Source organism: Oryzias latipes, chromosome 15 (assembly GCF_053564925.1).
Source record: "Oryzias latipes strain Hd-rR chromosome 15, Olatipes_Hd-rR_3.1".
NCBI classification, from domain to species: Eukaryota; Metazoa; Chordata; class Actinopteri; order Beloniformes; family Adrianichthyidae; genus Oryzias; species Oryzias latipes.
The window spans coordinates 9,634,795-9,662,308 of record NC_136251.1 but is presented as its reverse complement, the minus strand read 5'-3'; the positions used below and the strand labels follow the sequence as shown (position 1 = coordinate 9,662,308).

At 42.4% G+C, this 27,514-nt stretch overlaps 3 protein-coding genes across 4 annotated transcripts; 1 reads left to right on the top strand and 2 right to left on the bottom strand.

Moving 5' to 3' along the window:
• The first annotated feature begins 11,878 nt into the window (after positions 1-11,878).
• LOC110016581 (uncharacterized) lies at positions 11,879-13,328 on the top strand. 2 transcript variants are annotated; one of them, XM_023963700.2, is made up of 5 exons: positions 11,879-11,983; positions 12,067-12,119; positions 12,204-12,638; positions 12,717-13,216; positions 13,286-13,328. In XM_023963700.2, the coding sequence occupies exons 1-4, from the start codon at positions 11,955-11,957 to the stop codon at positions 13,202-13,204; spliced, it is 1,005 nt and encodes a 334-aa protein (XP_023819468.1). In that variant the 5' UTR covers positions 11,879-11,954; the 3' UTR covers positions 13,205-13,216; positions 13,286-13,328. The 2 variants fall into 2 exon arrangements, with proteins under 2 accessions (XP_023819468.1, XP_023819467.1); XM_023963699.2 differs by having other exon boundaries at positions 13,266-13,328.
• A 3,065-nt stretch (positions 13,329-16,393) lies between these two features.
• Positions 16,394-17,843, bottom strand: LOC105355744 (uncharacterized). Its single transcript, XM_023963531.2, has 5 exons — positions 17,721-17,843; positions 17,588-17,640; positions 17,077-17,511; positions 16,505-16,998; positions 16,394-16,435 (listed from the first exon to the last, which is right to left on the bottom strand). Exons 1-4 carry the CDS (start codon positions 17,747-17,749, stop codon positions 16,517-16,519), a joined length of 999 nt encoding a protein of 332 aa, XP_023819299.1. The 5' UTR covers positions 17,750-17,843; the 3' UTR covers positions 16,394-16,435; positions 16,505-16,516.
• Positions 17,844-25,708: 7,865 nt separating this feature from the next.
• LOC144984106 (uncharacterized) lies at positions 25,709-27,156 on the bottom strand. The gene is made up of 5 exons (XM_078931691.1): positions 27,036-27,156; positions 26,903-26,955; positions 26,392-26,826; positions 25,820-26,313; positions 25,709-25,750 (listed from the first exon to the last, which is right to left on the bottom strand). Exons 1-4 carry the CDS (start codon positions 27,062-27,064, stop codon positions 25,832-25,834), a joined length of 999 nt encoding a protein of 332 aa, XP_078787817.1. The 5' UTR covers positions 27,065-27,156; the 3' UTR covers positions 25,709-25,750; positions 25,820-25,831.
• Between the last annotated feature and the right edge of the window lie 358 nt (positions 27,157-27,514).

Here is a 27,514-nt window from a genome sequence, read left to right as displayed (position 1 = left end):
GGTGAGGAAATCTTCATAGGGCTAATACAACCTGACAGAAAATGCAAACCATCAATTATGGGCCTCAAACTCTTGATTAGAATAAAGATGTTTGTAGCAAAAACTCTCAAAGAAAATATCCCTAAATAACATATCCTCATATCCTCCACTGTCACATGAATGCATGAAAATTGACCGCAATTCTTCAGATCATTTAAGCCCTCTGTGACATTTGCAACTCACGAAGTGAATTGTTTCATTTTTTTTCCATCTAAATAATTTACTAAATTAAGTATTGTGCATTTGCTTGTTATGTTAAAAGAAATTTAACAAAAAATCTTTCTACCATGAACTTTTTGCAGTATAAGGCTGAATAATTTCCCACCCCTCCTTCTTCTCCCTTTCCCTATGTTTATCCTTCCAAGTGGAGAGATGTGGGAAAAAATAGTGTCTTCAAACTTGTGTGTAACTACTGCTTGCTAGTCGCCAGTCATCTGTGTTAGCATCTAGCTGTCAGCGCTCAAAAAATACATGATAACATGTGGTTTATAACTTTAAAAAGTCATGCAAAAACTCAATAGGGCTGCATTTAAATGTAAACCTCTGTGCTTCAGAGCACACCCACATGAAGAAATGCATTTCTCCGGATCATCCTCCCGGTGGAGGGATAGCCAGCCGTAAGTCGCTACAGCTCTTCCTTAAAAAAAGCACTTTCAGGCAACCTAAAGCTTCAAATGTCCCTCCTCAAAGGGCTAGGGAAGCAATTCAGATTCAGCCTAAATGTTGGGTGCTGTTGTGTGATTTTCCTTTCATCTGCTCTCCATCCTTAAGTTCAGGGGTCGCAGCCTTGTGCTGGAAAAACCTGCAGAGCTGACCTTTTCTGGTGACGGAAGCTGACGTCCTTCGGAAATGTCAGGCTGAATATCAGGTTGTAACCTCAGGACATGGGTCGGTGCATCACTGTCACACCAGAATTGTGGCTAAAGCAGGCTTCATTTGACATTTTACAGTTAAACAAACGTCCAGTCCACCTGCACTTGATCTGTAAGTACGGTAACAGGGTCCACTCGACTACTTCTACTTGACTTGAAGGTCAAGTGGAAGTGGCTGAGATGTAGCATACTTTAAGATGAGTTTGTTTTATGTCAAACACATTATGTGGTCTTTGATGCCATAAAGCAGGAGAATCCTCAGAATAAAGACTGTGGCGTTGATGTGAGGTTTCAAGCATTTTGCTTGTGCGTCAAAGTGAAGAGGTCTTAGGAAATGTCTTGTTAAACTGCATGTGGTGGAACTAAGTAAGTGTTTTACTGTCAAAAACATTTTTCCCTGACTTTGTGATTGTCAGTCCATCTGCAGAAGTTGAATAAATCCTAAAGGACATCCTACCAAATGGTTCTGACCTCATGTTTTACACTTGCAAGTCATTGACAGCAGATGGGCAAAAGGTCTTCCATGTTGTCCATTGTAGGTTGGACTCTCAGCAATTCACTCCACCATTGTTTGATAAGTTTGAGTTAGTTTCTCTGATTCTTTTGACTCAACAGATAGGATCTTTTTATCAATCATAATAAGTGTTCGGCATAAAACCCTTATTATGTAAATAGATTTCTAGATTGGTTTCTTATGTCGTTGAAATAAATAACAATGACTGTCAAGCCAAAAACCTCTACCAACTGGCAGACAGCTTTGCAGCCCACTGAGCTTTGGTATTAAAAAATGTAAGGATCAGTGTGAAACACAGAGAACAAACAGACTCCGAGCTGCAGGTCTGGTTTGTGTCAAAACTTTCACGTCTATTCCATGTGCAATCTGTTGGCCTACTTAGCCTGCCGAGCCCAGGAATATATTTCCAGGTCATTGAGTCAATGGGCTTCAACTGATATTAAATGGTAACAAGTGGGAGGAAGCAAAAAGATGGCAACTTTGTTTTGTTTCGGTTTAAGCTGGTAGTTTATTTTGTGGGTTTTTGGATCAAATTTTGGTTATATTTTTGTTTGGCTCGTCAGGAAACAAAGGTAATGGCTTTAATGACCAGCATTCCTGCGCCAGTTATCTTTATTTCTTTCACTCATCTTTATGTCTTTCACTCTATAGCTACTAGTAGCAATACATTCATTGGGCAAAGCTTTTCCTCGTGACACATAAGGCTGTGTTCTCATGTTTCCAAGTTTTCTTTTTTGGGTTTAATGGTCCCATACATGTAGGTTTTTGTTTTTTTGTCTCTGTGGGACCCAAACCAATGAATGTTAAGAACAACTTCGTTAGCCAACTAGTTATGAATATTCATTCTGTGTGAGACATAAGTTTGCTAAATGGCCGATAATACAAATTTACTTTGTTCAAGAAATGAGTTGAACCAGTTGTTTTTTAAGTTAAAAGTATCTAAGACCTTTTGTTGGTTCAAAAAAAGTAGAATAGTTTTCTAAAGCAGAGACACTCTGAAGCCATGAGTGTGGGTCTCCCTGTGCCGATACCCAGCACAGATTGAATACAGGGCTGGGTCAGGAAGGGCATTTGGTGAAAAACTCTGCCAAACCATCTGGCGACCTCTGAATGTTTATGCCTGAACAACAACAAAACTCAAAGAAAATAAACCCAACATGATTGGTTTAAAGATTACAAGAAATCAGATGACAGCAAATCAGGGCCAGATTTAGCCAGGTAGAATTCAAGGGAGGCAAGTCCATTTGTGCTGAGAGTTTGGAGTGTCAAAATCCCTCCAAGCCCCCAAGATGCTCAGAAAATCATGCTATTACGATGACCATATCATCATATCAGTTTCTTCATCCATAAATATATTTTCTCCTTTGATTTATTTGAGATACCTTATAAGTTTTATGTTGAATGATCTTGCTGACTCTGCCCCCTGCATTTACCGGCTTGGAACCGGTACAAGCAGGACAAGCAGGTGTGTATCCTGTTTAGGCTGCATTCATCTTTTTTTCTTCTTTTTCTGTCTGTCTATTTGTCTGTCCATCCATCCCTGTGTTTTTTTTTTTCTTTTGTTTTTGTGTTTGTTTAGTGTTGCTTTTGGTATACTTTATAAAAAATGAGGAAAAAAAAACGATTGAGAAAGAAACATTCACGTATCCAAACCTAGTCTGCCTTTTCTCAGAGATTTAATTTACTAAAACTACTCATTTTAATATATATATATATATAAGTATAAAGGTCACCACTGATAGATCATACCCACAAAAACAAAAGCAACACCACAAGGTTATTCTTAATGTCTCCTTATATTCATTTTTTTAAAATCTTTTTCTAAAAAAAGATAAAAGAGATGAAGAGAGGAAAAGTATTGAGTAAGCGTTGCCTGCAGAGAAAAGTTTCCCCTCTATCAATCCTCACTAGATGTCTGGCTTCTTCGCCTCGTTAGCTAATTGAATAAATGACAGATCACTCTCTGCTCCTTGGGCCCCGTGTGTCCTTTCGCTTTTGTTTCCCTCTGTGTCCTTCCGCTTTTGTTTCTTTTTGAACTTCTTGGGGTTTTTTTTATCTCCATTTCTGCTGTCCTCCCCTGGATATTTTTATGTCCAACTTGCATAAAAATAACATTAAAGAAATGAAACTTCCCCATGCTAATTTAGTTCTGTGTGTTTCTGTGTCTGTGTTGGTGTCAGTTCCTGGAGGGATGGATGCTTTTAAACGACACCTCCAGATGTGCAGCTGACAAGCCAGGAGGAGAAGAGAGGACTAAAGCGGATGTTAGAAAGACGAGTAGCAAAGAGAACATTTGAAGAAAGATGATCACAGGAAAAAGACAACAGAGGAGACAGAGGCTCAGTAAAAAAGGAAGATAAATGAAGGAGTTAAAGACCTACTCCAATCATCTTTTGGTCTAAAAACGTTCCCAGTGGTCTTTTTATTATGATTCCACCATTTTCAGCCAAAATCTTCTATATTGGTTAATAGTTTCTGCACTGGAAAGGTTAAAATTTCCCTCTGAGTTGTGCAATCGCACACCTTCCCATTACTGAGAGTTCTCTGTTTACATGCTTTCCCGCTAGCTTACAGCCCCTCATAACCCTAACCTTACATTAGTTGAGCAACGAAAATGGTGAGAAATATTGGAGCTTACCAGCAATTTTGAGCCAGGTTCCAGCTCGGATGAGGAAAACAAAGACGTACATGAATTTATTTGTCTACAAGGAGGCATCAGAATGGAGCAGAGCAGGGAGCTTATGGCTTGACGATTGTAGTTTGTACATAACACCTCCAAGTTCTTTCAAACAGCGTGTTTTCGCCTGATCCTGATTGACATTCTGATTTGAATAAAGAAATACTCAGAAATGGAGATTTGAGCTAAATTTTTCTTATAAATGTCCTCAATCATTAGAAAAACGCCACAACAACACGTTAAAAACACCAAAAACACATTCATTTTCTTTGAAGTGGGTCTTTAACCCAGCTTCCGCTCCAGCCTCTGACTGCACAATATAGGGTTGGGGGTCCAAACCACATGACTGATAATTGAACAAAATGGCTAACAAAGATGTTTTTTTTCTTTCTTTAACTATTGCACAATTGAAAAGTATTAAAGCTAAAAGTAACCTTTTGTTTTGCTACAAGCTCAACACTTAATACAGAAGGAAAGAAAATTAAGAACAAATGTTTTGTGTATTTAAAGCAAGACAGATTTTCAGATGAATAGTAGTTTAATCAACATTGCAAACATTTTAATAAAAAAATTGGTTTTCAGATAAAAAACGTAACACATTTCAGTTTATTGGTCAGACTACCAGTTGTACAAGCAAACAATCAATATAACAAGGATTTTAAAATATATAGATATATTTTTTTTATATTGTAATAACAAAAGCTAGAAAAAGATTCCTTATACAGACTCTTTTTAAAACTTTAACCAGCATAACTGTGTTTAGAAGTCAATTATTAGCATTGATGGATGTCAAACAAACACATTAACCCAAGTAAAACACATAAACTTAACAGCCATTCATCCTGTTAATTGAAAGGCTGAAACACAAAGAACTTAGAGATGCCAAATGAACCGCTGAGACTGAATGATGGGCTCTAAATATCCAAGTCATAATCTTAGAATAGAACTGACTGTTGTACCTCACATCCATCTCAACCCACAAGAGTTGGCAAAAACTTATCATTTGACTTTATTATCATTTGGAAATTTTAAGATTTCCCTTTTAGGTCCTCATGTGCATTTCCTTTAGTGCAAAAATAAATAAATACTCGACAAATTAGGATTAGATTAATTACTGTGAAACAATCTATAATTTATAAATTTATATTGTATATAATTTATGTAGATGCACGATGGGGCAGTGGTGATCCTTGTGCTATCCTAGGCACTTAAACGTTGGGAGTTGGGTCATTTAGACCCACTAGACAGTGCTCTGAACCTTTTTTCTTCAATGATTTGTGATCTTCACTGGTGTCCATGGATTACATGACATCTTTCCTTTTTTTTTTTTTTTTTTTTTAACTTGTTCTGTCCAACAACTGAGCAAACAGATTAGAGCTGAAGGCTTTTTGTGTTGGACAGGTTTTACTATCACAAAAAGAGGTTATATAGCTTCGAGAAACTAGAGTGTAGATTTGTATAAACCCCTTTTTGTCGTATTGTTTTTTATTTATTTGTTACATTTAGTGTGTGTGGGGAGGGAGAGGGGAAGAATGTGAGGGGAGGGTGGAAGAGAGTAAAAGGAAGAAAGGTGAAAAGGTGGGGGATACAAGCACTGATTTGAATAAGTTATTATTTTAAACTGTAACAATTATACCAGATCTGCTGGAAAGACGAATTTTACATCAAAGGTGAAAATCTGACACGAGGATGAGCGGAAAAAAAAAAAAATCTGTCCATCAATACACTGTGGGTAAGGAGGAGGGATAAAGCAGACAGGGAGCAGTGTGGCAGTGTGCACGTGCACGTGGGGGTGGAGATACATGCATGCTGCCGACGTGAACCGTGTGTTCATAAGGGGAGCCAGATCCTACCCAGCCAGACCAGGAGAGGGGAGGAGAGCCCCCCAGGCCAGAAGTCCCCCCAGCACCCGGACCCAGGCAGCCCGGGAGGGGAGGAGGAGGGGACCGCCCACCCCACCAGCCAGGGACAGAGAGGGCCCCCCTACAGGGGGCCCCCCCAGTGCCCAGAGGCACAAGCGAACCCAGTGTCTGGCCCCCAGGCCACGAGACAGGAGCGCTTAGCCATACCAGGCGGCAGCCATGGGGGCCACCGGGCGCCGGACACCGAGACAAAGGCCAGGGACGAAGCCAGGGCCCCCGGGACCCATGAATCGGCCACCCCCCGACCAGCGCCCCGTCTCCGCAAGCCAGCCCAGGCACGCGACCTAAGCAACCCAGGGATCGCCACGCACCCACAGCCACCCCCCATAACCCTACAACCCTACACACTACAACCCCCCCCCCCCGCCATAATATCTGAGCCCCCCTCCCCAACCCTCTCAGTGCCCTCCCCTCTCTGTGATGGGGAGGGAAAGCCCCAGAGGGTCCCAGCGAGCCAGCCCCCAGGTCAGTCCTTCCCATGCACTCACACACACATACTCACAATCATCTGGTTACCCTCCCTCCCCCCGCCGCCACGCAGTAACCCCCCCCCCCCCCCCCAGCCGGCCGACCCCCAGCGCCGTATGCCCGACCATTCCCGCAGCTGACAGGATACCCATAAGCCCGGCCGCCCTGAGAGGACCAGGCGGGTGAAGGCCGGCGCCCCCCCCCCCGACCCCACCCATGTATGGAGGTGTGGGAGTGCTGTGTGTGTGCTGCAGGTAAAATAGGAGGTCCCCAGTGTGGGGGGCTCCACCGCTGCCAAGCCGCAAAGCCCCCGACATGAAATATTTCCACCTTTATCCACCTTTGTAATAGTAGGAAGAACACGTCAATGTAAGGGTGGGGTCATAAGATAGCACAAGGGGTATAGCACTCTAGCCTCACTGGTTCAAGTCCCGGCTGGGGGACCTGAAACAGAACAGCAATGGGGTTCCTTTATGTGTGGCTTTTGCATGTTCTCCCCGTGTATGTGTGGGTATTTTTTATGGGGACTCTAGCTTCTTCCCACCATCCAAAAACATGCTTCATAGTTTAATTGGTTACTCTAAACTGTTCCTCTGTGTAAATGCTGGTATGGGTGTGTGATTGTGCCCCTGCGTCAGACTGCCAACCTTTCCAGGCTGTACCCTGACTTTGCCCATGAGTGGCCACTCCGTGACACCAAACGGGACAAAGAGGGTTTAGAGGATGATGAATGACTGAAAATATAATTTACAACAGACAAGCTCTGTGCCAGAAGGCAGGGCGGGCCCGCTGCAGGACAGGGTGCTATCGTATTGTTTAGGTTTCGCATTTGGTATTGTTCTGCCCTAAAATTACTAAAAATGGAGATTACAGTAGGTCAACAAATAAATAAGGGGAATGTCATCAGTGAGTCAAATGCAGCGACAAACATATCAGCTCCGCCTATCCGTTTCAGAGTGTTCACCACTGCACGGCAGCACTAAGACCCCAGATGACCTTGGATATACCCAAGCAAGTGTGACTCAAACGTTATCCAGCTCAATAATTCTCTGGACAGAAACACAGTTTCTCTAATTCATGGCACCAAAACAGATCCTGGTGAGAATTTTCAGTACAAAGTGATGCTGCAGACAGTTTTTCTCATGCAGACGTTAATTCATTTTTCTTAACCGTTTTATCCCTTTCGGGGTCACGGGGCTGCCGGAGCCTATCCCGGCCACTTGTGGGCGAAGGGAGGGGGGACACACTGAACAAGTCGCCAGTTTGTTGCAGGGTAGAATGTCCTCACTCACACACCCATTCACTCCCGCATTGACACCTATGGTCAATTTAGAGTTGCCAATTAACCTATGAAGCATGTTTTTGGATGGTGGGAGGAAGCCGGAGACCCCGGAGAGAACCCACGCATGCATGGGGAGAACATGCAAACTCCACACAGAAAGGTCCCCCACTGATGTTCTGTTTTTCACGTCCCCCAGCCGGGACTTGAACCGGGGGCCTTCTTGCTGTGAGGAAAGAGCGCTAACCACTGCGCCACCGTGCAGACATTTCATGACAATTTGATTTGATCTCAGTGATGCTCGGTGAATTCTCATTTTTTATGTTTTATATACATTGAAGGTGTGAGCAAAATTTGAGTTTCTATTGTGAGAGTTTAGATTAATGTATTTTAAAATATTAAAGGAGACATGTTGTAAGTATGCTGCCCCAAAATGAGCAATAGTCCCCTCAGCTAAACTCCTCTGGAGCCATATCTGACAACAGACTATATTAGAAACTGCATGAACAATAAAGAACTGCAGAACTACAGTAAACACATTAAATCCTTGGAGAAACCGCTGAGCCTAATAAAATCTGACCTTGTCTGCTCTGTAAATTGCACAACATTGCCCTCTGCAGGAGAAGCAAAAGCATCTCCTTTTCTTTAAACTAACGGAACTCATTCTTACTTTGTGAACAAAAGGAAGGATATCCTATAAATAAAAGATGGAGGGAAAATCGCCATTATACTAAAATAACTTTATATCACTACACGTTTAAAATTAAATTAAAATGTTTGCATTTGTATTTTAAATCTTCATGGTGAAGGTTAATGCAACAAGTTTTACTAATTTTAGCTGCTTAGCTCAAACGACGAGGTTTTTATCTTGAGGGATACAAGTCCATTTCTAAAAAAATCTTTCTGTTGCAGTTTTCCTCCTTGATGAGGTATTTTCACAAGTGTGGAGATGGAAATGATTTGTTGAACACATGCTGCTTCAGCTTTCAAACGATGCTCTTGAAAGAGCGGAGCACTTTGATGGTGCCAACTTGTTATGGACGCTTCTTGTTAAGGAGTGACCTTCCCTGCTCACCTCGCCTCTCTTGTGCATTAGAGGAAAAACTGTTATTGCCTAAAGGCGGTGTATGTGGATCAGGTGCATGTGTGCGTGTTTGTGCGTGTGTGACCACGCTCTGATGGCACGTCGGACTGAATTAGCCTCCTGGTGACGGCGGCCTGGCACACACTGCCGCCTGCCCTCTGCTCACCACCACACATACGTGCCCATGATTAGAATTAATAAGCAGCGCTGCCAATCATGCTTTAATCACAATTACTCTGCATTTAGGGGGCGAGGAAAGGTTACAGGCACCTGGGCTGCAGGATAGCCAATCTGGAAGAGCTAATAATGTGAGTTTGCACAACTTGTGCATGCATGCGTCCCTTAATGGACTTATTTTGACTGCAGGTGGATGCAGATGGTCGGGTAAACCTGAGACTGACAGATAGGATGTTTTGAGAAGGAGACCAGAAGACAACTCATATAAAAGATACATTAAACAAAATTCTGTTTAAATTTTACAAAATAAAACTTTTTTGCCAGACAATTAGAGACTGAGTTTAGAGTTTAGAACCATTACATACAAGAAGACAGATGACAAAAAATATGTGTATGTTTTTGTAGCCATTTTTCACTGAACAAATTGCATCAATGTATACTTTTCTTACCAAAAAAGGGGGACAAAAGCATTAAAGCTTGTTTTTAGAATGCCTTTAGATCATTAATATTTGCTCTCCATAAACACTCACTGAGTTCTGTTACTGCAGGTTTACCAGCACAATTATTTTTTTTGAAAGTCCCACTTCGATCATCTTTTGATCTGCTTTAAATTGGTATTTTAATTATTATTATGTTGTTTTTAGCAAAAGTTAAAAATAAAACTGTGGCGTTTCCTGGGACATCGTTTCTGCAGAGCGGCAGGAGTTTATTAGAAATATGCCTATGAGTTGGAGGCTGGACCATTGGCACGGGGCAACCCTGCCCCCACACCCTGTTTACACGCTCTCCCGCTGGCTTATAGGATCATCTGATTCACTTTGCTTGTGTAAACATGTGCAGTGTTGCCTATCATCATATCAGAATCAACTGGAATGATTTTAATTGCGTCAACCGTTGAAGAGACACAATAGTTGAATGAATGTCAACACTTGAGCTAAAGCGGTGGTGTTAAAGGGTTAAGCAGAGGTAGATGGCTTGAATTCATGCACATATTGTTTAATAGACCACAAGATATTGGTTTGCCAAGGAAAAATGTAAATGTATGCAGATGAGGACTATATTTCAAGTGTTTCTTTGAATACTAAATCTTTAAAACCCATTTTGTTTTCCAGATGATTTAACCTGTGTTCTGTAACAGCCTTATAGGATCTATACTCTTGCACCCATCCCCAGGATGTTACTCCGTTTACCTTCAAAGCAAATTGAGATCTTGGATTTCTTTATGATGATCACAGGAAAGACCAGGGTGAGCATGTGGATAGAGATGTGCAGAACACTCCATAATTCTCCTGCACAGAGTCCAAAGATTCACCAAGCAGCACAGAACAGATTATCAGTGGAAATTATATAAAACCATCCGGAAACACTAGATTTTAAATTAAAGAATGACTTTTTCTTATAAATATAATACTATCAAAACCACTAACATTTGAATTGTTGCTGTTCTGCAGAATTTCACACTGCCTATGGCCACGAGTATGACCACCGTTGTAAAGGGGCCAGTGCTGGAAACATAACAAAGAGACAAAGATTACAGCAAATGGAGCAGAAAGAAAATAACGACCCAGACAGTGACAGTGATCATGGTGACATGTTTTAGAGGTGCGGTGAGTGAGTGAGATTGAGGTTTGAAGAATTCCATTATGGTAAATGGCTGCTGTCTGTGGTCAAAGTCAGTGTCTTCTTTGAACCTGGCAAGTCCAGAGATAGTTTTAAAGATAAAATGACTATAACCAAAATTATATGATGGCCATAGTTCATTTAAGCTGATATACTTTCAGATACTAAAGGAGATACTTGATGAACAAATGAAATCTTGTGTCTACCATTGATAAAGAAATGGAGCAGAATGACACAGGATATCTAATCTAATATATGGATGCACAAAGCCACATTTTGACAGACATAAAGCCAGTATGAAGATAAGATTGATATGACACCGCCTATTTCCACTAACTTGAGTTTATGACTTTCAGATGCTCCCTTGAGGAAGTGACTCTGTTTTAGTTTGACCAAACCCTTTTAACAGCTTTAAGCCCACAACAATAAATTTCCTCTTTGGTCTGACAGATTTCATTTTTACATTCACAATACAATATCCATGGTGTCAGTGCAATCCTGTACAACTTTTCTTTCAATTTTGCTAGTTTATGTTCGCTTTGATTAATTATCCTGGAGCCGGTTAGTTAGTTTGACAGGTAGTTAGATGGACAGACTGACAGACGGATGGATGGATGGATGGATGGATAGATGGATAGATGGATAGATAGATAGATAGATAGATAGATAGATAGATAGATAGATAGATAGATAGATAGATAGATAGATAGATAGATAGATAGATAGATAGATAGATAGATAGATAGATAGATAGATAGATAGATAGATAGATAGATAGATAGATAGATAGATAGATAGATAGATAGAATAGTGAACATTTGAGCTGATCCTGTAGTGATAGTTTGTGTGTGTTAAAAAAAATAAAAACTAGCAAAGATATTGTGGTGGAAAGATTCCTCCAGAATCAGCTAAACAAAACAGAAAAAATGTGAGTGATGTATTTTATTTTAGTGACCCACAGACAGGTACTTTCCATGGCCCTGGAATTTGAGACCACTTAATTATCAGACTAAAGTAAAAACAGAATTAATATTTTTTTAAAGAACAAACAACAACAATAATCAATAAAAACCTATTGCAGCATAAGTTGGAATAAAGGTTAAATATCTAAAAAGGAAAAAAACTCACTGTAGTCTTTTGGTGGTCATCTTTGAAAGAGCTAAGAAGAAAAAAACAATTACTAGAGAGAGTTTGTCTCCAGCAGCTGTCTGTTGTTAACCCATTAAGCTCTGATTGGTCAGGACTGATCTCTGCTAACATTGATAAACCTTCACCTATGAACCTTTCAGTACTGTGGCCTTCATGATGGAGACAGCAAGGGTTTTCCTGGGGTAGGACAGAGCAGGAATTTTTTTTTTTTTTGCATAAAGTTCATAATCAAAACACCATTTTGTTAATGTTTTTATTCTTTCAGGTTCTCTCTTTTTGTTCTTCTGGTTGTTCCATCATGTGGTTTTCCTGCCAAAGGTGCTCTTTCATTCCCTTTTGCTGACACATCAACATAAATGGGATGTTGATCTTCTTCAGAACTTGTGCTCTTTCTGCTTTCAGGCTCCAAATCCACAGATCATGGCAGCGGTGACCAAAAAGCAGCAACTAACTTTGCTTCCCACAGAGGAGCTCAGATGAGCCGCTCTGCTCCTGTGCATTACAGCTCTCATTCAAGCGGCGTCTCTCAGCCAGTTCCAGTGTTTGTGCAGAATCCTGGTGTCCCTCAGTTTGTTCCCATGGTTCCATCAGGCAGCAGCTTGAGCTCTGCTGTGGCAGGATACCCTGTGGCTGTTCAGACAGGATCTACTGTTCCTGTGTTTTCCGGTGTTCCTGCAGCAGGAGTCTCTGAGGCAGTTCAGGTCCCTGTGCAGGCTCCTGGTTTCTCCCAGTTTGTTCAGACGGGCCCAGCAATGGTTGGCTCTGCTTCCCCTGTGTTTGTGCTGCATGAAGGAGCTGGTTCCACACAGCCTGGACCTGCTCAAGCTGCTCTGCCAGGTGACTCCTCTAAAAAGCTGCTGTGAATGTTGTTCTCCATGAATCCTCCCCTTTCTGACAAGTGTCTTGTTTGTCCAGAAACCCAGTGGGCTGTTGCTCCTCCATCTTTCTCTGAGCAAGCAGCAGCTGATGCCCAGGCTGTGGGCTCCAGTGACTTCCTGCCACCAGTCCCTGCCCCTCCAGCTGGCCCTGTCCTCCAGTCTGGAGAGACTTCCAATATTGTGAAGGAAGCTGAACTTGGCAACTACCAGCAGCAGACGGAAGAGTTTGGTTACCCGGCTGAGGCGGCGCAGCCTGGAGCTGCTTTCACCAGCGTGCTTGTTCCAGGCCAAGGACTTGGTGGCTTCGGGGGTTCTCCTTATCCTGGCTTTGACTACAGGCTCCTGTATGGTCTGTACCCTCCTGGCACCTACACCACCTTCAGCCAGAACCATGAGAAGGGCAAAGACTACTACCAATCCATCCACTACTTGAAGGAGCATGTTTCTGAAGACCAAGGTCCTCAACAGCAGCAGCAGCAGCAGCTTCAGCAGAAGGTCTTCCATGGTCATCCCCAGAGATCTTGAGTGGGCCAATTGGTATGTTGCTCACAGCATTACAGTAAACTGATTCTTATGTTAATTGAAGGTTTTGTATTCATCTTCCAGGAATGATTGCTGAAATTGCACAAATAAAAAATTATTTAAACAATTCCATTACTGACATTCTTTCTCTAAATGCATATCAATGTGCTGCTGGGAGAGGCTTGTTAATGGTGCAGTTAAAATTAGTCCAAATGTGTGCCAATGCAATGAGTTTTAGACAAATGATGCAGACTAAAACACATCAGTTTCATGGAATAACATTTCAAAGTGTTAACTGCAAAGAAACTGCAGAAAGACCTACCAGCAAGTCCAAATGGATGTAAATTTAAGAATTTCTTTTAATGCAAAAGAATCACCCTTGCATTTTATTAAATGGGATGAATAGCGCAACTGCAGAATCTACCAGCAACCCTGGAGGTCAAACAGCCACTTGGGCTCTCTGAAAAGTTTTAAGGTAATCTTGACTGACTAAAAATCCAATGTCCTGGATTGTGAATCTTTGGGACTAATTTGGTGTAATGGCCACTGCTCCATTTTTGGGGTTGTCAAGATTGGTTATGGAGACTTAATGCATTGGAGTAGATTATCCCTATTTGACTAAGCCCTGCAGGCTGGTCAACAGGATTATTTCTAAAGATTTTCAGCAGCTTCTCAGTCTCAGAGGTATAAACTGAGACCCAGAAGTTTTTTAAAGTACCCATGTACGCAATCTGATTTATTGCATCAAATTAAACCACTGGCTTTAAAGCCCTTTCCAACTCCCAAGTCAGGCTCATTCCACTAGCACATCCTCTTGCTGGCAGTTTGACAGACCCAGACATGGAGCCCTGTGAGTGACATGGATACATGAGGACCATGGCTTTGCTAATCCCACACAGCTGCAGACCAGTTTACCAGATGTGAGGGGTGCTAGGATTTTCTGAACGACTAACTCTGCTTGGACAAGGCCAGATAACCAATGCAGGTTATTCAGTTGACACTGTCTGCAGTGGGCAAAAGACCATTTGACCTGAATTTGTTCACCTTCCACAGAAATTGGGGAAAGAGGGGTGAGTGATGGAGAACATGGTCCCCAGGGTTGGCTTTGAACAAGGTGCAACAAGCTAGCTGTCACAAAACCTGTTATGTTCCAACCTCCGAACCATTGTTAAAGCGCACCAGCACAATACCAACTTTTTCATGCTTTATAGGAAGTGGGAATACCACAATATCCCCCTGACCTCAACCCCATGAAGCACAGCTGGGACCATCTTAGACTTACCTTGCAGATCTGTATGTAGCCCTATAGTGGAATGCATTCCCTCAGAACATTAGTAATGAGCTTGACACTGTCTGAGTAAATTGAGCAAATAGCTCTCATTGTCAATTTTTGGGCTTTTAGTATCTGGGACAATGCAAAACCAATTTCCCAGTCAAAAAAAAAATCCTTCATAATTTAACTCAGACCAAGTCACAGACCACTCAAATATTCAGTTTAAGTTTAATCAGGCTGTAATTGATTTACAAATTGAACCCCACCTCTCACAGGACTGAAACACCAGTACAGACTTTACATGGGCTGGCACAAACTTAGTACAATTTTCAGGTCTTAAAGTTATTTGGGCAACACGATTCAATCCTCCAAGTCCTAAGAACATGGATAAGGCTCCTTCTAGTGGATGGATTGGTAGCCTTTGCCCTTATGGTCTGGGTAAAGGTTTACAAGCTAGCTGATTACAATTGTCATAACCTAGTCAATTCTAGGCGAATGAGTTGTGGGAGAACTTTAGATCCGGTCAAGTCTAGAGCCACAAATACTGAAAGAGTAAAATGCATATGAGAAGATCTGCCAAACTGGAAAGTGAAAACATACTGAGAATATACCCATGAGCCCATCATGGTAAATAGCTTTAAGATCTCTGGGGATGACCATGGAAGACCTTCTGCTGAAGCTGCTGCTGTTGAGGATCTTGGTCTTCAGAAACATGCTCCTTCAAGTAGTGGATGGATTGGTAGTAGTCTTTGCCCTTCTCATGGGGCTGGGCCCTGCATTTCCAGGGTTTCCAAAACGAGGTTGTTCTGCATTATGCTCATATCTGCACCTTTGTACTATGGGGGGGGGTCTTCTTTCACGTCCTCACCTCTGTCCATATCGCTGTCATGCTGTTCTCTCCTAGATCCTCTTTACCGAAGTCACACAACAGCACATTAGGGCCGCTCTGTACATTTTGGAGAAAATGTAAGACTTTCACCTTATGGTTGTGAAAGTACTGTACATAAAAAATATAAAAGGCAGAGAGCCGCATGCAGCTCTAGAACCGCCTGTTAACCCCCCTGCACTGAAAAATGAAAGCCCTGCCCCTCTGCCTCGCCGATAAGACATGCAAATTTCAGCCAATCAGATCAACCAGAAAGGTTCCTGCCCCCAAGTGACAAACACACCCCCTTAACACTGCGTGCAAACCCAGGTGATCGCCCAAAGGGGAAGTGACCTCACAGGATCACAGCTCAAGATTGCAGGCGTTTAGTTGTAAAATGCGGGGTCACTCAGAATTGCGCCAGCGTGGTTGTCAGGTTCACTCAGTTCCTGATTACGCCCGCTCAGTTGTCTTTGACGGACAAGATATTAGCTGAGTATTCAAATCAGATGAAAAAAAATGACAGGTGCTACAATTGGCAGGCCACAAACTCCCCACTGTACACCATTGCAAACAGATCCATGCATCTCTGTCTTAGCCAGCATGTTACCATACTGTAATTCCATAACCAATCCCAACAACCCCAGAGAGAGCAGAGTCTGTGGCATTTAGACTCTGCATTAGTCCCAACGAGTCATAATCCAGGCTGAATATTGGAACATTTCATGACCCATCAATTCATCTTAATGCAGAAGTTTACAATAGTCATCCACCGCCATCGTCAAGATTTGGGTTTAAGAACAAAGTTGCTTGTGCATTCTAACCTCCAGGGATAATGGTAGGTCTCTCTGCAGTTTCATTTCTGTGCAGTTTAACACTGAACAATCATTCCATAAAAATGTCTGATGGTATATTTTTGCATTTTAGTCATCATTTGATGTCTAAAATTCATTGCATTAGCACCCATTTGGACCAATTTTAACTGCACCATTAACAAGCCTCTCCCAGCAGCACATCGATATATGCATTTAGAGAAAGAATGTCAGTTATGGAATGGTTTCAATAATTTTTATTTGTGCAATTTCAGCAGTCATTCCTGGAAAATGAATACAAAACCTCAGATTAAAATAAGAATCAGTTTACTGTAATGCTGTGAGCAACATACCAATTGGCCCACTCAAGATCTCTGGGGATGACCATGGAAGACCTTCTGCTGAAGCTGCTGCTGCTGTTGAGGACCTTTGTCTTCAGAAACATGCTCCTTCAAGTAGTGGACGGATTGGTAGTAGTCTTTGCCCTTCTCATGGTTCTGGCTGAAGGTGGTGTAGGTGCCAGGAGGGTACAGACCATACAGGAGCCTGTAGTCAAAGCCAGGATAAGGAGAACCCCAGAAGCCACCAAGTCCTTGGCCTGGAACAAGCACGCTGGTGAAAGCAGCTCCAGGCTGCGCCGCCTCAGCCGGGTAACCAAACTCTTCCGTCTGCTGCTGGTAGTTGCCAAGTTCAGCTTCCTTCACAATATTGGAAGTCTCTCCAGACTGGAGGACAGGGCCAGCTGGAGGGGCAGGGACTGGTGGCAGGAAGTCACTGGAGCCCACAGCCTGGGCATCAGCTGCTGCTTGCTCAGAGAAAGATGGAGGAGCAACAGCCCACTGGGTTTCTGGACAAACAAGACACTTGTCAGAAAGGGGAGGATTCATGGAGAACAACATTCACAGCAGCTTTTTAGAGGAGTCACCTGGCAGAGCAGCTTGAGCAGGTCCTGGCTGTGTGGAACCAGCTCCTTCATGCAGCACAAACACAGGGGAAGCAGAGCCAACCATTGCTGGGCCCGTCTGAACAAACTGGGAGAAACCAGGAGCCTGCACAGGGACCTGAACTGCCTCAGAGACTCCTGCTGCAGGAACACCGGAAAACACAGGAACAGTAGATCCTGTCTGAACAGCCATAGGGTATCCTGCAACAGCAGAGCTCAAGCTGCTGCCTGATGGAACCATGGGAACAAACTGAGGGACACCAGGATTCTGCACAAACACTGGAACTGGCTGAGAGACGCCGCTTGAATGAGAGCTGTAATGCACAGGAGCAGAGCGGCTCATCTGAGCTCCTCTGTGGGAAGCAAAGTTAGTTGCTGCTTTTTGGTCACCACTGCCATGATCTGTGGATTTGGAGCCTGAGGGTAGAAAGAGCAAAAGTTCTGAAGAACAATTCCTCTACATTGATGTCAGCAAAAGGGAATGAAAGATCACCTTTGGCAGGAAACCCACATGATGGAACAACCAGAAGAACAAAAAGAGAAAACCTGAAAATATGTACATAGAAAACATTAGAAAATTCTTCTATTGCATTAAAGCCGACCTGCCTTCAAAACTTCTTTCCTACCCCAGGAAAACCCTTGCTGTCTCCATCATGAAGGCCACAGTACTGAAAGGTTCATAGTTGAAGGTTTATCAATGTTAGCAGAGACCAGTCCTGACCAATCAGAGCTTAACGGGTTAACAACAGACAGCTGCTGGACACAAACTCTCAGGAAGAGACTATTTTGACTTGTAATGTCATAATAGTCATATTTTTGTAATACACAAAATAAGCTCCACCTCCGAAGTTTAAAAGTATTTAGCAATTTTAACACGATGTCCTGATATATATATTTATTTTGTATCTGTAAACAAAAAAAAAAAAATTTTTTTGTATGAGAAATGTTTTTGAAGAATGTGTCAAAAAGGTTTGCACATTTGAAAATTGTTTTCTCCCTTTAGAAATTGTATACATGTCCCCAAAACAGCACACACTGTTTATCTACAGGACACACATCCCCATTCACGTTGCAACCTTTGTATTATTATTATTATTGTTATTATTATTATTATTTGATAGGAACATTTTCCTTTATCTCATCAATTAATCATCAATTTCTTTTCAGTGAAACCAATCAGTGTTTCTTTTATTAGAATTTTTAGATAATAAGAGTATATTTTTTCCTGTCATTGGAATGGGTTTTTAAAGGCCTATTGTTGGGTTTTACGTAATTATCATTTACGTAATATGCTAATATGATTGTCTCAGTTTTATCTTTCAGTAAGAAAACACTTGTGTGAAAAGTGCTGATTGCACAAGATATGATGTTCCTGTTCTGCCTGATTGAATGACCTATGTTCATGTCTGCAACCTTCAGCTTTCAATAAAAAGAGGCTCCATGCACTGGTAAGACAGAACTCCTCTATGACAGTGACAGACAGGCTTCTCCTTCTGCAGAAGTCTAACAATAATTCTCGTTTTCTACGTGGTTCTTCTGTTAGGAAATAGCCAAAACCCTGAGACCTATTCCAATGTATATCTTTTTTTTAATTTTTTAACATGTCCTTGCAACATTTTTCTGATAACGGAGGACATGTTTAAAGAAAATTACATTTCTGAGTATTTCTTTATCAAAATTGTTGTGAATCAGGAGTAGACGAAAAATGCAGTTTGAAAAAGCTTGTAGCTGTGACGTAGGTGCTACTGCTGGCGGGCCTCAAGCTCCCTGCCTATACTATATTCCAATGCATCCACTTGTAGATGACTACATATGTGTGTGTCTTCCTTAGCTTTGCCGGCATCTAGCTCAAAACTGAATGGCTGGATAGCTCCGTTTTGCTCGCCATTTTTGTTGCACCAGTAATAATGTGTTGGTATGTTTGGATTCCTGGCCCATCATTGCTAGTTTTTCAGTAACCTCCTTTATCTGCTGATTATCTGGATCAGCCACGAAACACTTTTTAAATCTGTCTCAGTTAAAAACAGAGCTGACAGGAATGTACTCCATGGAGGATTTTGCAGGGAAAATCTCCCACTGATCTCCTTGAATTCCTTCATCAGAAAAACCTGAGTGAGATTGTGAGCAGGTGTACAGATTTGAGTGTTTGGCAGTGACCATCCCCGTGTCCACTGCATCTGTCGAGCGGACATTTTTGGCTCTAAAGCGAATTAAACCTATGCAGAAACACAACTGGACAGACTCGGCTCTCAGCAATAGAAAAGGACTTCTTGACGGAACTGAAGGACGATAATCTCCAGGACAGGGTGATCGAACTGTTTTTGAGGAAAGAATGGTGTTCCACAGAGTTTGCACTACGGTCCCTTGGCAGCCGGCTCGCTGCATGTCTGCATTCACAGCTGGAAGCGAACAATTCTGATTAAAAGGCACAAAAAAAAGATCTTTTTTCTTTAGAAATGCATTTGTGGTTCACTCTCTGTGTTAATACAAAATGATTGGGACACTTGCTGACACATTTGAACGTTTATCAGAAGAGTTATTGAGGCAGAAAGTCTGAATCTGTGAAGATCTTTCTAACTTAATCGAACTGCAGCTCCCAGAGACTTCAAGAAAACGAATCCATGGTTCGCAAGTGAGGACGCTGGAAAATAAACTCCGACAAGAAATGAAGACGCAGCAGCTGAGTTTCCGCAGAAAAAAGGCGAGGTTGCGTGTGTTGGAAGATCGACTTGAGCCCCAGCGACTTCCAGCAGATTACAATGAAAAGCTGTCCATCCTCTGCTCCTTTTACTAGGAGGGCAGCGCCGGGCGAGTTACGCCACACTTTTGGACTGTAGGACGTAAGCTTGGGTTGACATGTCTGCTTGCACTGTTCTTTGAGCTTTGGAGCCGCACGGCAACGAGACAGACTCTGACAATGACGAAAGGGAACCTGGCGTGTTTGATAGAAATTTAGCCCAGCTGTTCATTTCATATACAGAAAATAAGGACTTCAATTAATTTTTGGATGCAGATTGATGACTGAAAAAATAAATCACAACCAACTCATTTTTGCGCGCGCTGCCTTTTTAAAAACACACACTAGCATAAATGTTTTGCCAGTATTTATAACGTTAAATACTGAAAAAAAACACCCATAACTGAAACTGCGCTCTTTAATTCAGTGCTGTTGTATTGTAAGGAGAGGAGTGTTTTATTGGAAATAATATGGCTTTAATTGCGTGTTTGTGTGTGTGTCTGGCAGGTCAGTGTGTGGTGTGGCTCTTTGACTATCAGTTAGAAATTGCGGCTCTTTGTGTCTGCGTTAGAGGCTTTAATAGAGAAAAGAAAACGGCGGATGTAAGGTGGATTAAAACCTTAACCAACAAACCAAAACCAAGGTAAGAAAGTGCATCTGTTTTTTTTGTGCTATAAATTTTTTATGGGATTACATGACTGCCAAAAATTGAAAGGGCGTAAAGAAAACTGAGCGGGCGTATTTAGAAACTGAGTGAGTGAACCTTAAAACCGTGTTGGCGCAATTCTAACTAAGCGACCCTGTATTTTACAACTGAACGGCTGAAATCCTAACTGAGCAGTGATCTTGCTCGGTCAATTCTCTTTTGCGCCCTCACCTGGATTTACGCACAGTGTTAAGGGGACGTTTTTGTCACTTGGGGGTCGGTGTTCAGGGGTGTGTTTGTCACTTAGGGGCAGGAACCTTTCTGGTTGATCTGATTGGCTAAAATTTGCATGTCAAGCAGCGGGGCGGGACTTTCATTTTGGGGCTTTAATAGAAAAGGAACAGCGGCTGTAACGTGGATTAAAAGCATTAAAACGGTAACAAATTCAGTGAATTTCACATGAGAAAAACTTACAACACTAATAAACCCGCTGCACTTTCTTTCTTTGGTTTTGGGTCGTTGGTTAATGTTTTAATCCACGTTACATCCGCTGTTTTCTATGAATGCCTCTAACGGGGGGGGGGGGGGGGCAAGTTTGACACAAAGACCCGACATTTCTAACTGTGATAGTCAAAAAGCCACATCACATACTGACCTGCCAGACACACACACACAAACACACAATTAAAGCCATGTTATTTCCAATAACACACTCCTCCCTTAAAACACAACAGCACTGGATTAAACGGCACCGTTTTAGTTTTGAGTGTTTTTTCTGTATTTAACGTCAACACACAATCCGGTGAAACGTGCATGCTGGTGTGTGTTTTAAAAAGCCAGCGAGCGCAAAACTGAGTTGGTTGTGATTTATTTTTTCAGTCATCCATCAGCATTTAAAATCTATCAAAGTCCTCATCTTTTGTATCTGAAACAGCTGGGCTACATTTCTATCAAACACGCCAGCTTCCCATTCCTCATCATCCGAGTCCGTCTCTTTGCCGTGCGGCTCCAAAGAATAGTGAAAGCAGACACCTCAGGCCAATTTTAAGTCCTGCAGTCCCACAGTGTGGCGTAACTCGCCGGCGCTGCGTCCCGGTAAGGGGGGAGGATGGCTCTTTTCACAGTCATCTGCTGGAAGTTGCAGCGCTTAGCCTCGAGTCGATCTTCCAACACGGCCTTTCCTTTTCCGTGGAAACTTAAACTCAAACTTTATTTATTTATATAGTGCCTTTCATTTCAGTTAAAAACACAAAGCGCTTGACATAAAGCAGATAAAACAGTCATAAAAAAATAAAAATTGTTAAAAACAGAAAACAAAAAACAACAACACAAACATGGGACCCCTCCCTCACCAGCCCCCCCCCCCCCCCCCCCCCCCCCCCCCCCTCACCCCCAACTCCCCCACCCAGTTACCCCTGTAGAACCCTGAACAGAAACAAAGAAATGCAGCTTAAAGAAGGTCTGGCTTCGTACTGCTGTGAGGAAACAATATCATGTGGATCCATTTATTCCAAGGCCCAGCCAGACCACAGGGGTCATTACCACAGTGCCTGCCCAACATAGAGCAGCCCAGGGCCCACTCCATGGCTATTAGACCACCGAGCGGGACCCCAGCATGCCCAACAACAACGGGCACCGCAGGAACAGCACCCCCTACAGGTTAAGATGGTGGTGCCCCAGAACGTGAAGTATCCCCAAGACGAAACACTGGAGTGAAAAACATCAGAATAAAAATTATCATAAAATAACAATAAAAATAGAAAAGATCCAAAAATAAAATAAAATATAACAATGTTAGTAGTTAAAAAATAAAATACATAAACTGATTAAAACATAACTTAAGTATCATTGGTAAAATAACAATAAAAAGAATAACATATTAAAAACTGAGATAATAATAGTCCTTACAAATAAATAAATACATAAATAAATGTATTAATAATAAATAGATAAATAATAAAAGACATAAGAAATGATCAAAGTCATGTAAAACCCAGACTAAAAAGGTGGGTCTTGAGCATCTTCTTAGAAACTTCTATAGCCTCTGCGGCCCTGAGGTTCTCTGGCAGGCCGTTCCACAGGCGAGGACCTTAATGGCAGAACGAAGCCTCACCATGTGTCTTGGTCCTCACCTTAGGGACAACTAAGAGGCCAGTGCCAGAGGACCTCAGGGTCCGCGAGGGTTCGTATTTTAAATTAATATCATTTAAATAAGGCCCAAGACCATATAAACATTTATAAACCATTAAAAGAATTTTAAAATCAATCCCGTAACGCACAGGGAGCCAATGCAGTAATTTTAAAACCGCTGTAATGTGTTCCCGCCCTCTAGTCCTCGTCAAAACTCGTGCCACAGAGTTCTGCAATAGTTGTAGATTTGAGATCGACTTTTTTGGTGAACCAGAGAGCAGGGCATTACAATAATCTAAACGACTAAAAATAAAAGCATGCATTAGGACCTCTGTGCTGGCAAGAAAGAGGAACGGGCGGACTTAAAATTCCTAAGTTTGGGTATTTTCTTTTTCCAGGTAAATGTTGATTTGATTTGAAATAAACTTGTTACTTGTTGTACTTGTTGTAAAATCATCTCTCTCTTGTCTTCAGGACCAATGATTAGAACGTCAGTTTTGTGCTGGTTGAGCTGCAAGAAATTTTCTGCCATCCATAACTTTATATCTAAAATACAGTTTAAAAGAGTATTAACAGGTTCAAGGTCATCAGGAGACACGGCGATGTAAAGCTGTGTATCATCAGCATAGCTGTGAAAGTCCACGCCATCTCTCCTGATGACCTCCCCAAGAGGCAACATATACAAGTTAAAAAGTATCAGACCCAAAATTGAACCCTGGAGAACCCCACAACTTATTTCATGGACTCCTGAGGACCGAGTATCCATACTTACAAAAAAGTGTCGATCTGTGAGATAGGAATGAAACCAGTTAAGAGCAGTTCCTGAGAGGCCGACCCGACTACTAATTCTGTCAAGTAAAATCTGGTGATCTACCGTATCAAAGGCGGCACCAAGATCCAGCAGCACCAAAACAGAAAGTTTCTGCGAGTCATAAGTATTTCTGAGATAATTTAAAAATTTTAAAAGGGCCGTCTTAGTACTGTGATTTGTCCTAAAACCAGACTGACATTTTTCCTAAAAAAAAAAAGGTAAGTTGGATACAGGTCTGCAATTGTCTATGATATTTGAATCCAATTTGGAAACTCAGCCGCTGCTGCTGCGTCTTCTTGTCTGGTCGGAGTTGGTTTTCCAGTGTCCTCACTTGCGAACCATGGAGTCATCATTTTAAATTCTCTGGCAGCTGAGGTTCGATAAGTTAGAAAGATCTTCACAGATTCGGACTTCCTGCTTCAATAACTCTTCTGCTAAACGTTCAAATGTGTCAGCAAGTATCTCAATCATTTTGTATTAACACGGAGAGTGAACTACAAATGCATTTCTGAAGAAAAAAAATCGGGTTTTTTTCCCTTTTAATCAGAATTTTTCGCTTCAAGCTGTGAATGCAGACATGTAGCAGCTGGCTGCCAAGGGACCGTCAACAAAGTGAAACCTCTGTGAACTGTGAAACACCACTGTGTAAAAATCAATAATCTCACAAAAAATTCATAAAATTATTATAAAGCATATTCTTGTTACACTACATATTTTGTAGGCAGGTCCATCAAAAACGATCTTTTTTCTTTAAAAATGCTTTTGTAGTTCACTCTGTGTTAATACAAAATGATGGAGATACTTGCTGACACATTTGAACGTTTATCAGAAGAGTTATTGAAGAGGAAGTCCGAATCTGTGAAGATCTAATTTAACCGAACTGCAGCTGCTCTATTCCCGTGTTCCTCCGCGTAGCTGATAGCTTGCAGTTTAAACTGTGCCTCATAATCGAGTTTCTTTGCATTTCCAGGGTTTCCAAAACGAAGTTGTTCTGCATTATGCTCATATCTGCACCTTTGTACTATGGGGGGGGGGGGGGGGTGTCTTCTTTCACGTCCTCACCTCTCTATATAGCTCTCATGCTGTTCTCTCCAAGATCCTCTTTACTGAAGTCACACAACAGCACATTAGGGCCGCTCTGTACATTTTGGAGAAAATGTAAGAATTTCATCTTATGGTTGTGAAAGTACTGTACATAGAAAATATGATAAAAGGCAGAGAGCCGCATGCAGCTCAATAGACGCCTGTTAAACCCCCTGCTCTGAAAAATGAAAGTCCCGCCCCTCTGCCGCGCCGATAAGACATGCAAATTTCGGCCAATCAGATCAACCAGAAAGGTTCCTGCCCCCAAGTGACAAACACACTCCTGAACACCGCCCCACAAGTGACAAAAACGCCCCCTTAACACTGAACGTAAATCCAGATAAGCGCGCAAAAAGATATTGACCGCGCAAGATCACTGTTCAGTTAGGATTGTGCCAGCATTGTTGTAAGGTTCACTCAGTTCCTAAATACGCCCGCTTAGTTGTCTTTACGCCCTTATGGCAGGTATGCAATTCCATCATTCTCAAGTGAAAATCCCTGCATTTGTTACCGTTTAAATCCACGTTACAGACGCTGTTTCTTTTCTATTAAAGCCTCTAAAAGAAAGGTCCACCCCACTGCCTCGCCAGATTTGACATGCAAATTTCCGCCAATTAGATCATACAGAAAGGTTACCGCCCCCAAGTGACAAAAACACCCCTTTAACACTGCGTGCAAACCCAGGTGAGCGCCCAAAAGGAAAGTGACCGCACAGAGATCCATGCATCTCTGTCTTAGCCAGCATGTTAGGACTGTTACAATACTGCAATTCCACAACCAATCCCAACAACCCCAGAGAGAGCAGAGTCTGTGGCATTTAGACTCTGCATTAGTCCCAACGAGTCATAATCCAGGCTGAATATTGGAACATTTCATGACCCATAAATTCATCCTAATGCAGAAGTTTACAATAGTCATCCACTGCTCTCATTGTCAAAATTTGGGTTTACAAAGTAGTGGCTTGTGCATTCTGACCTCCAGGGATGCTGGTAGGTCTCTCTGCAGTTTCATTTCTGTGCAGTTTAACACTTGGAACAATCATTCCATGAAAATGTCTGATGGTATATTTTTGCATTTTAGTCATCATTTGATGTCTAAAATTCATTGCATTAGCACCCATTTGGACCAATTTTAACTGCACCATTAACAAGCCTCTCCCAGCAGCACATCGATATATGCATTTAGAGAAAGAATGTCAGTTATGGAATGGTTTCAATATTTTTTATTTATGCAATTTCAGCAATCATTCCTGGAAAATGAATACAAAACCTCAGATTAAAATAAGAATCAGTTTACTGTAATGCTGTGAGCAACATACCAATTGGCCCACTCAAGATCTCTGGGGATGACCATGGAAGACCTTCTGCTGAAGCTGCTGCTGTTGTTGAGGACCTTGGTCTTCAGAAACATGCTCCTTCAAGTAGTGGATGGATTGGTAGTAGTCTTTGCCCTTCTCATGGTTCTGGCTGAAGGTGGTGTAGGTGCCAGGAGGGTACAGACCATACAGGAGCCTGTAGTCAAAGCCAGGATAAGGAGAACCCCAGAAGCCACCAAGTCCTTGGCCTGGAACAAGCACGCTGGTGAAAGCAGCTCCAGGCTGCGCCGCCTCAGCCGGGTAACCAAACTCTTCCGTCTGCTGCTGGTAGTTGCCAAGTTCAGCTTCCTTCACAATATTGGAAGTCTCTCCGGACTGGAGGACAGGGCCAGCTGGAGGGGCAGGGACTGGTGGCAGGAAGTCACTGGAGCCCACAGCCTGGGCATCAGCTGCTGCTTGCTCAGAGAAAGATGGAGGAGCAACAGCCCACTGGGTTTCTGGACAAACAAGACACTCGTCAGAAAGGGGAGGATTCATGGAGAACAACATTCACAGCAGCTTTTTAGAGGAGTCACCTGGCAGAGCAGCTTGAGCAGGTCCTGGCTGTGTGGAACCAGCTCCTTCATGCAGCACAAACACAGGGGAAGCAGAGCCAACCATTGCTGGGCCCGTCTGAACAAACTGGGAGAAACCAGGAGCCTGCACAGGGACCTGAACTGCCTCAGAGACTCCTGCTGCAGGAACACCGGAAAACACAGGAACAGTAGATCCTGTCTGAACAGCCACAGGGTATCCTGCCACAGCAGAGCTCAAGCTGCTGCCTGATGGAACCATGGGAACAAACTGAGGGACACCAGGATTCTGCACAAACACTGGAACTGGCTGAGAGACGCCGCTTGAATGAGAGCTGTAATGCACAGGAGCAGAGCGGCTCATCTGAGCTCCTCTGTGGGAAGCAAAGTTAGTTGCTGCTTTTTGGTCACCACTGCTCTGATCTGTGGATTTGGAGCCTGAGGGTAGAAAGAGCAAAAGTTCTGAAGAACACATTCATCTACATTGATGTCAACAAAAGGGAATGAGAATCACCTTTGGCAGGAAACCCACATGATGGAACAGCCAGAAGAACAAAAAGGGAAAACCTGAAAACATGTACATAGAAAACATTAGTAAATTCTTCTATTACATTAAAGCCGACCTGCCTTCAAAACTTCTTTCGTACCCCAGGAAAACCCTTGCTGTCTCCATCATGAAGGCCACAGTACTGAAAGGTTCATAGTTGAAGGTTTATCAATGTTAGCAGAGATCAGTCCTGACCAATAAGAGCTTAACGGGTTAACAACAAACAGCTGCTGGACACAAGCTCTCAGGGGGGTATTCCAGAAAGCAGGTTATGCTAGCTCCCACGATAAGTTTGAGGTTAAGGAAGTTGATAACCTCAGCTTTTGGTTCCAGAAATGGAGGTATGTTTCAGGGTAGGTCAAGTTACCATGGCAACTCATGCTCCGAACATAACCTGGTCTGGAGCAGGTTTGGTTGAAGCTTGGTTTGTTTACAGAGAGGGAAAGCAGCATGGCGTGTCCATTTAAAGATGACTTAGTGGATGAAAAAGCTCAGATAATACTTTTTCCACCATGAGAGGGTGATAAGACCACATATGGATGTTGGAAAGATAAACTTTTTTACTTTGATCTAACTTAA

Coding starts and splice junctions, on each gene's coding strand:
- LOC110016581 (XM_023963700.2), top strand. CDS start 11,955: ATGATGGAGACAGCAAGGGTTTTCCTGGG. Junction 12,120..12,203: donor ATGTGGTTTTCCTGCCAAAG/GTGCTCTTTCAT, acceptor TTCTGCTTTCAG/GCTCCAAATCCACAGATCAT. Junction 12,639..12,716: donor TGCTCAAGCTGCTCTGCCAG/GTGACTCCTCTA, acceptor TTGTTTGTCCAG/AAACCCAGTGGGCTGTTGCT.
- LOC105355744 (XM_023963531.2), bottom strand. CDS start 17,749: ATGATGGAGACAGCAAGGGTTTTCCTGGG. Junction 17,512..17,587: donor ATGTGGGTTTCCTGCCAAAG/GTGATCTTTCAT, acceptor TTCTACCCTCAG/GCTCCAAATCCACAGATCAT. Junction 16,999..17,076: donor TGCTCAAGCTGCTCTGCCAG/GTGACTCCTCTA, acceptor TTGTTTGTCCAG/AAACCCAGTGGGCTGTTGCT.
- LOC144984106 (XM_078931691.1), bottom strand. CDS start 27,064: ATGATGGAGACAGCAAGGGTTTTCCTGGG. Junction 26,956..27,035: donor ACAGCAAGGGTTTTCCTGGG/GTACGAAAGAAG, acceptor ACATGTTTTCAG/GTTTTCCCTTTTTGTTCTTC. Junction 26,314..26,391: donor TGCTCAAGCTGCTCTGCCAG/GTGACTCCTCTA, acceptor TTGTTTGTCCAG/AAACCCAGTGGGCTGTTGCT.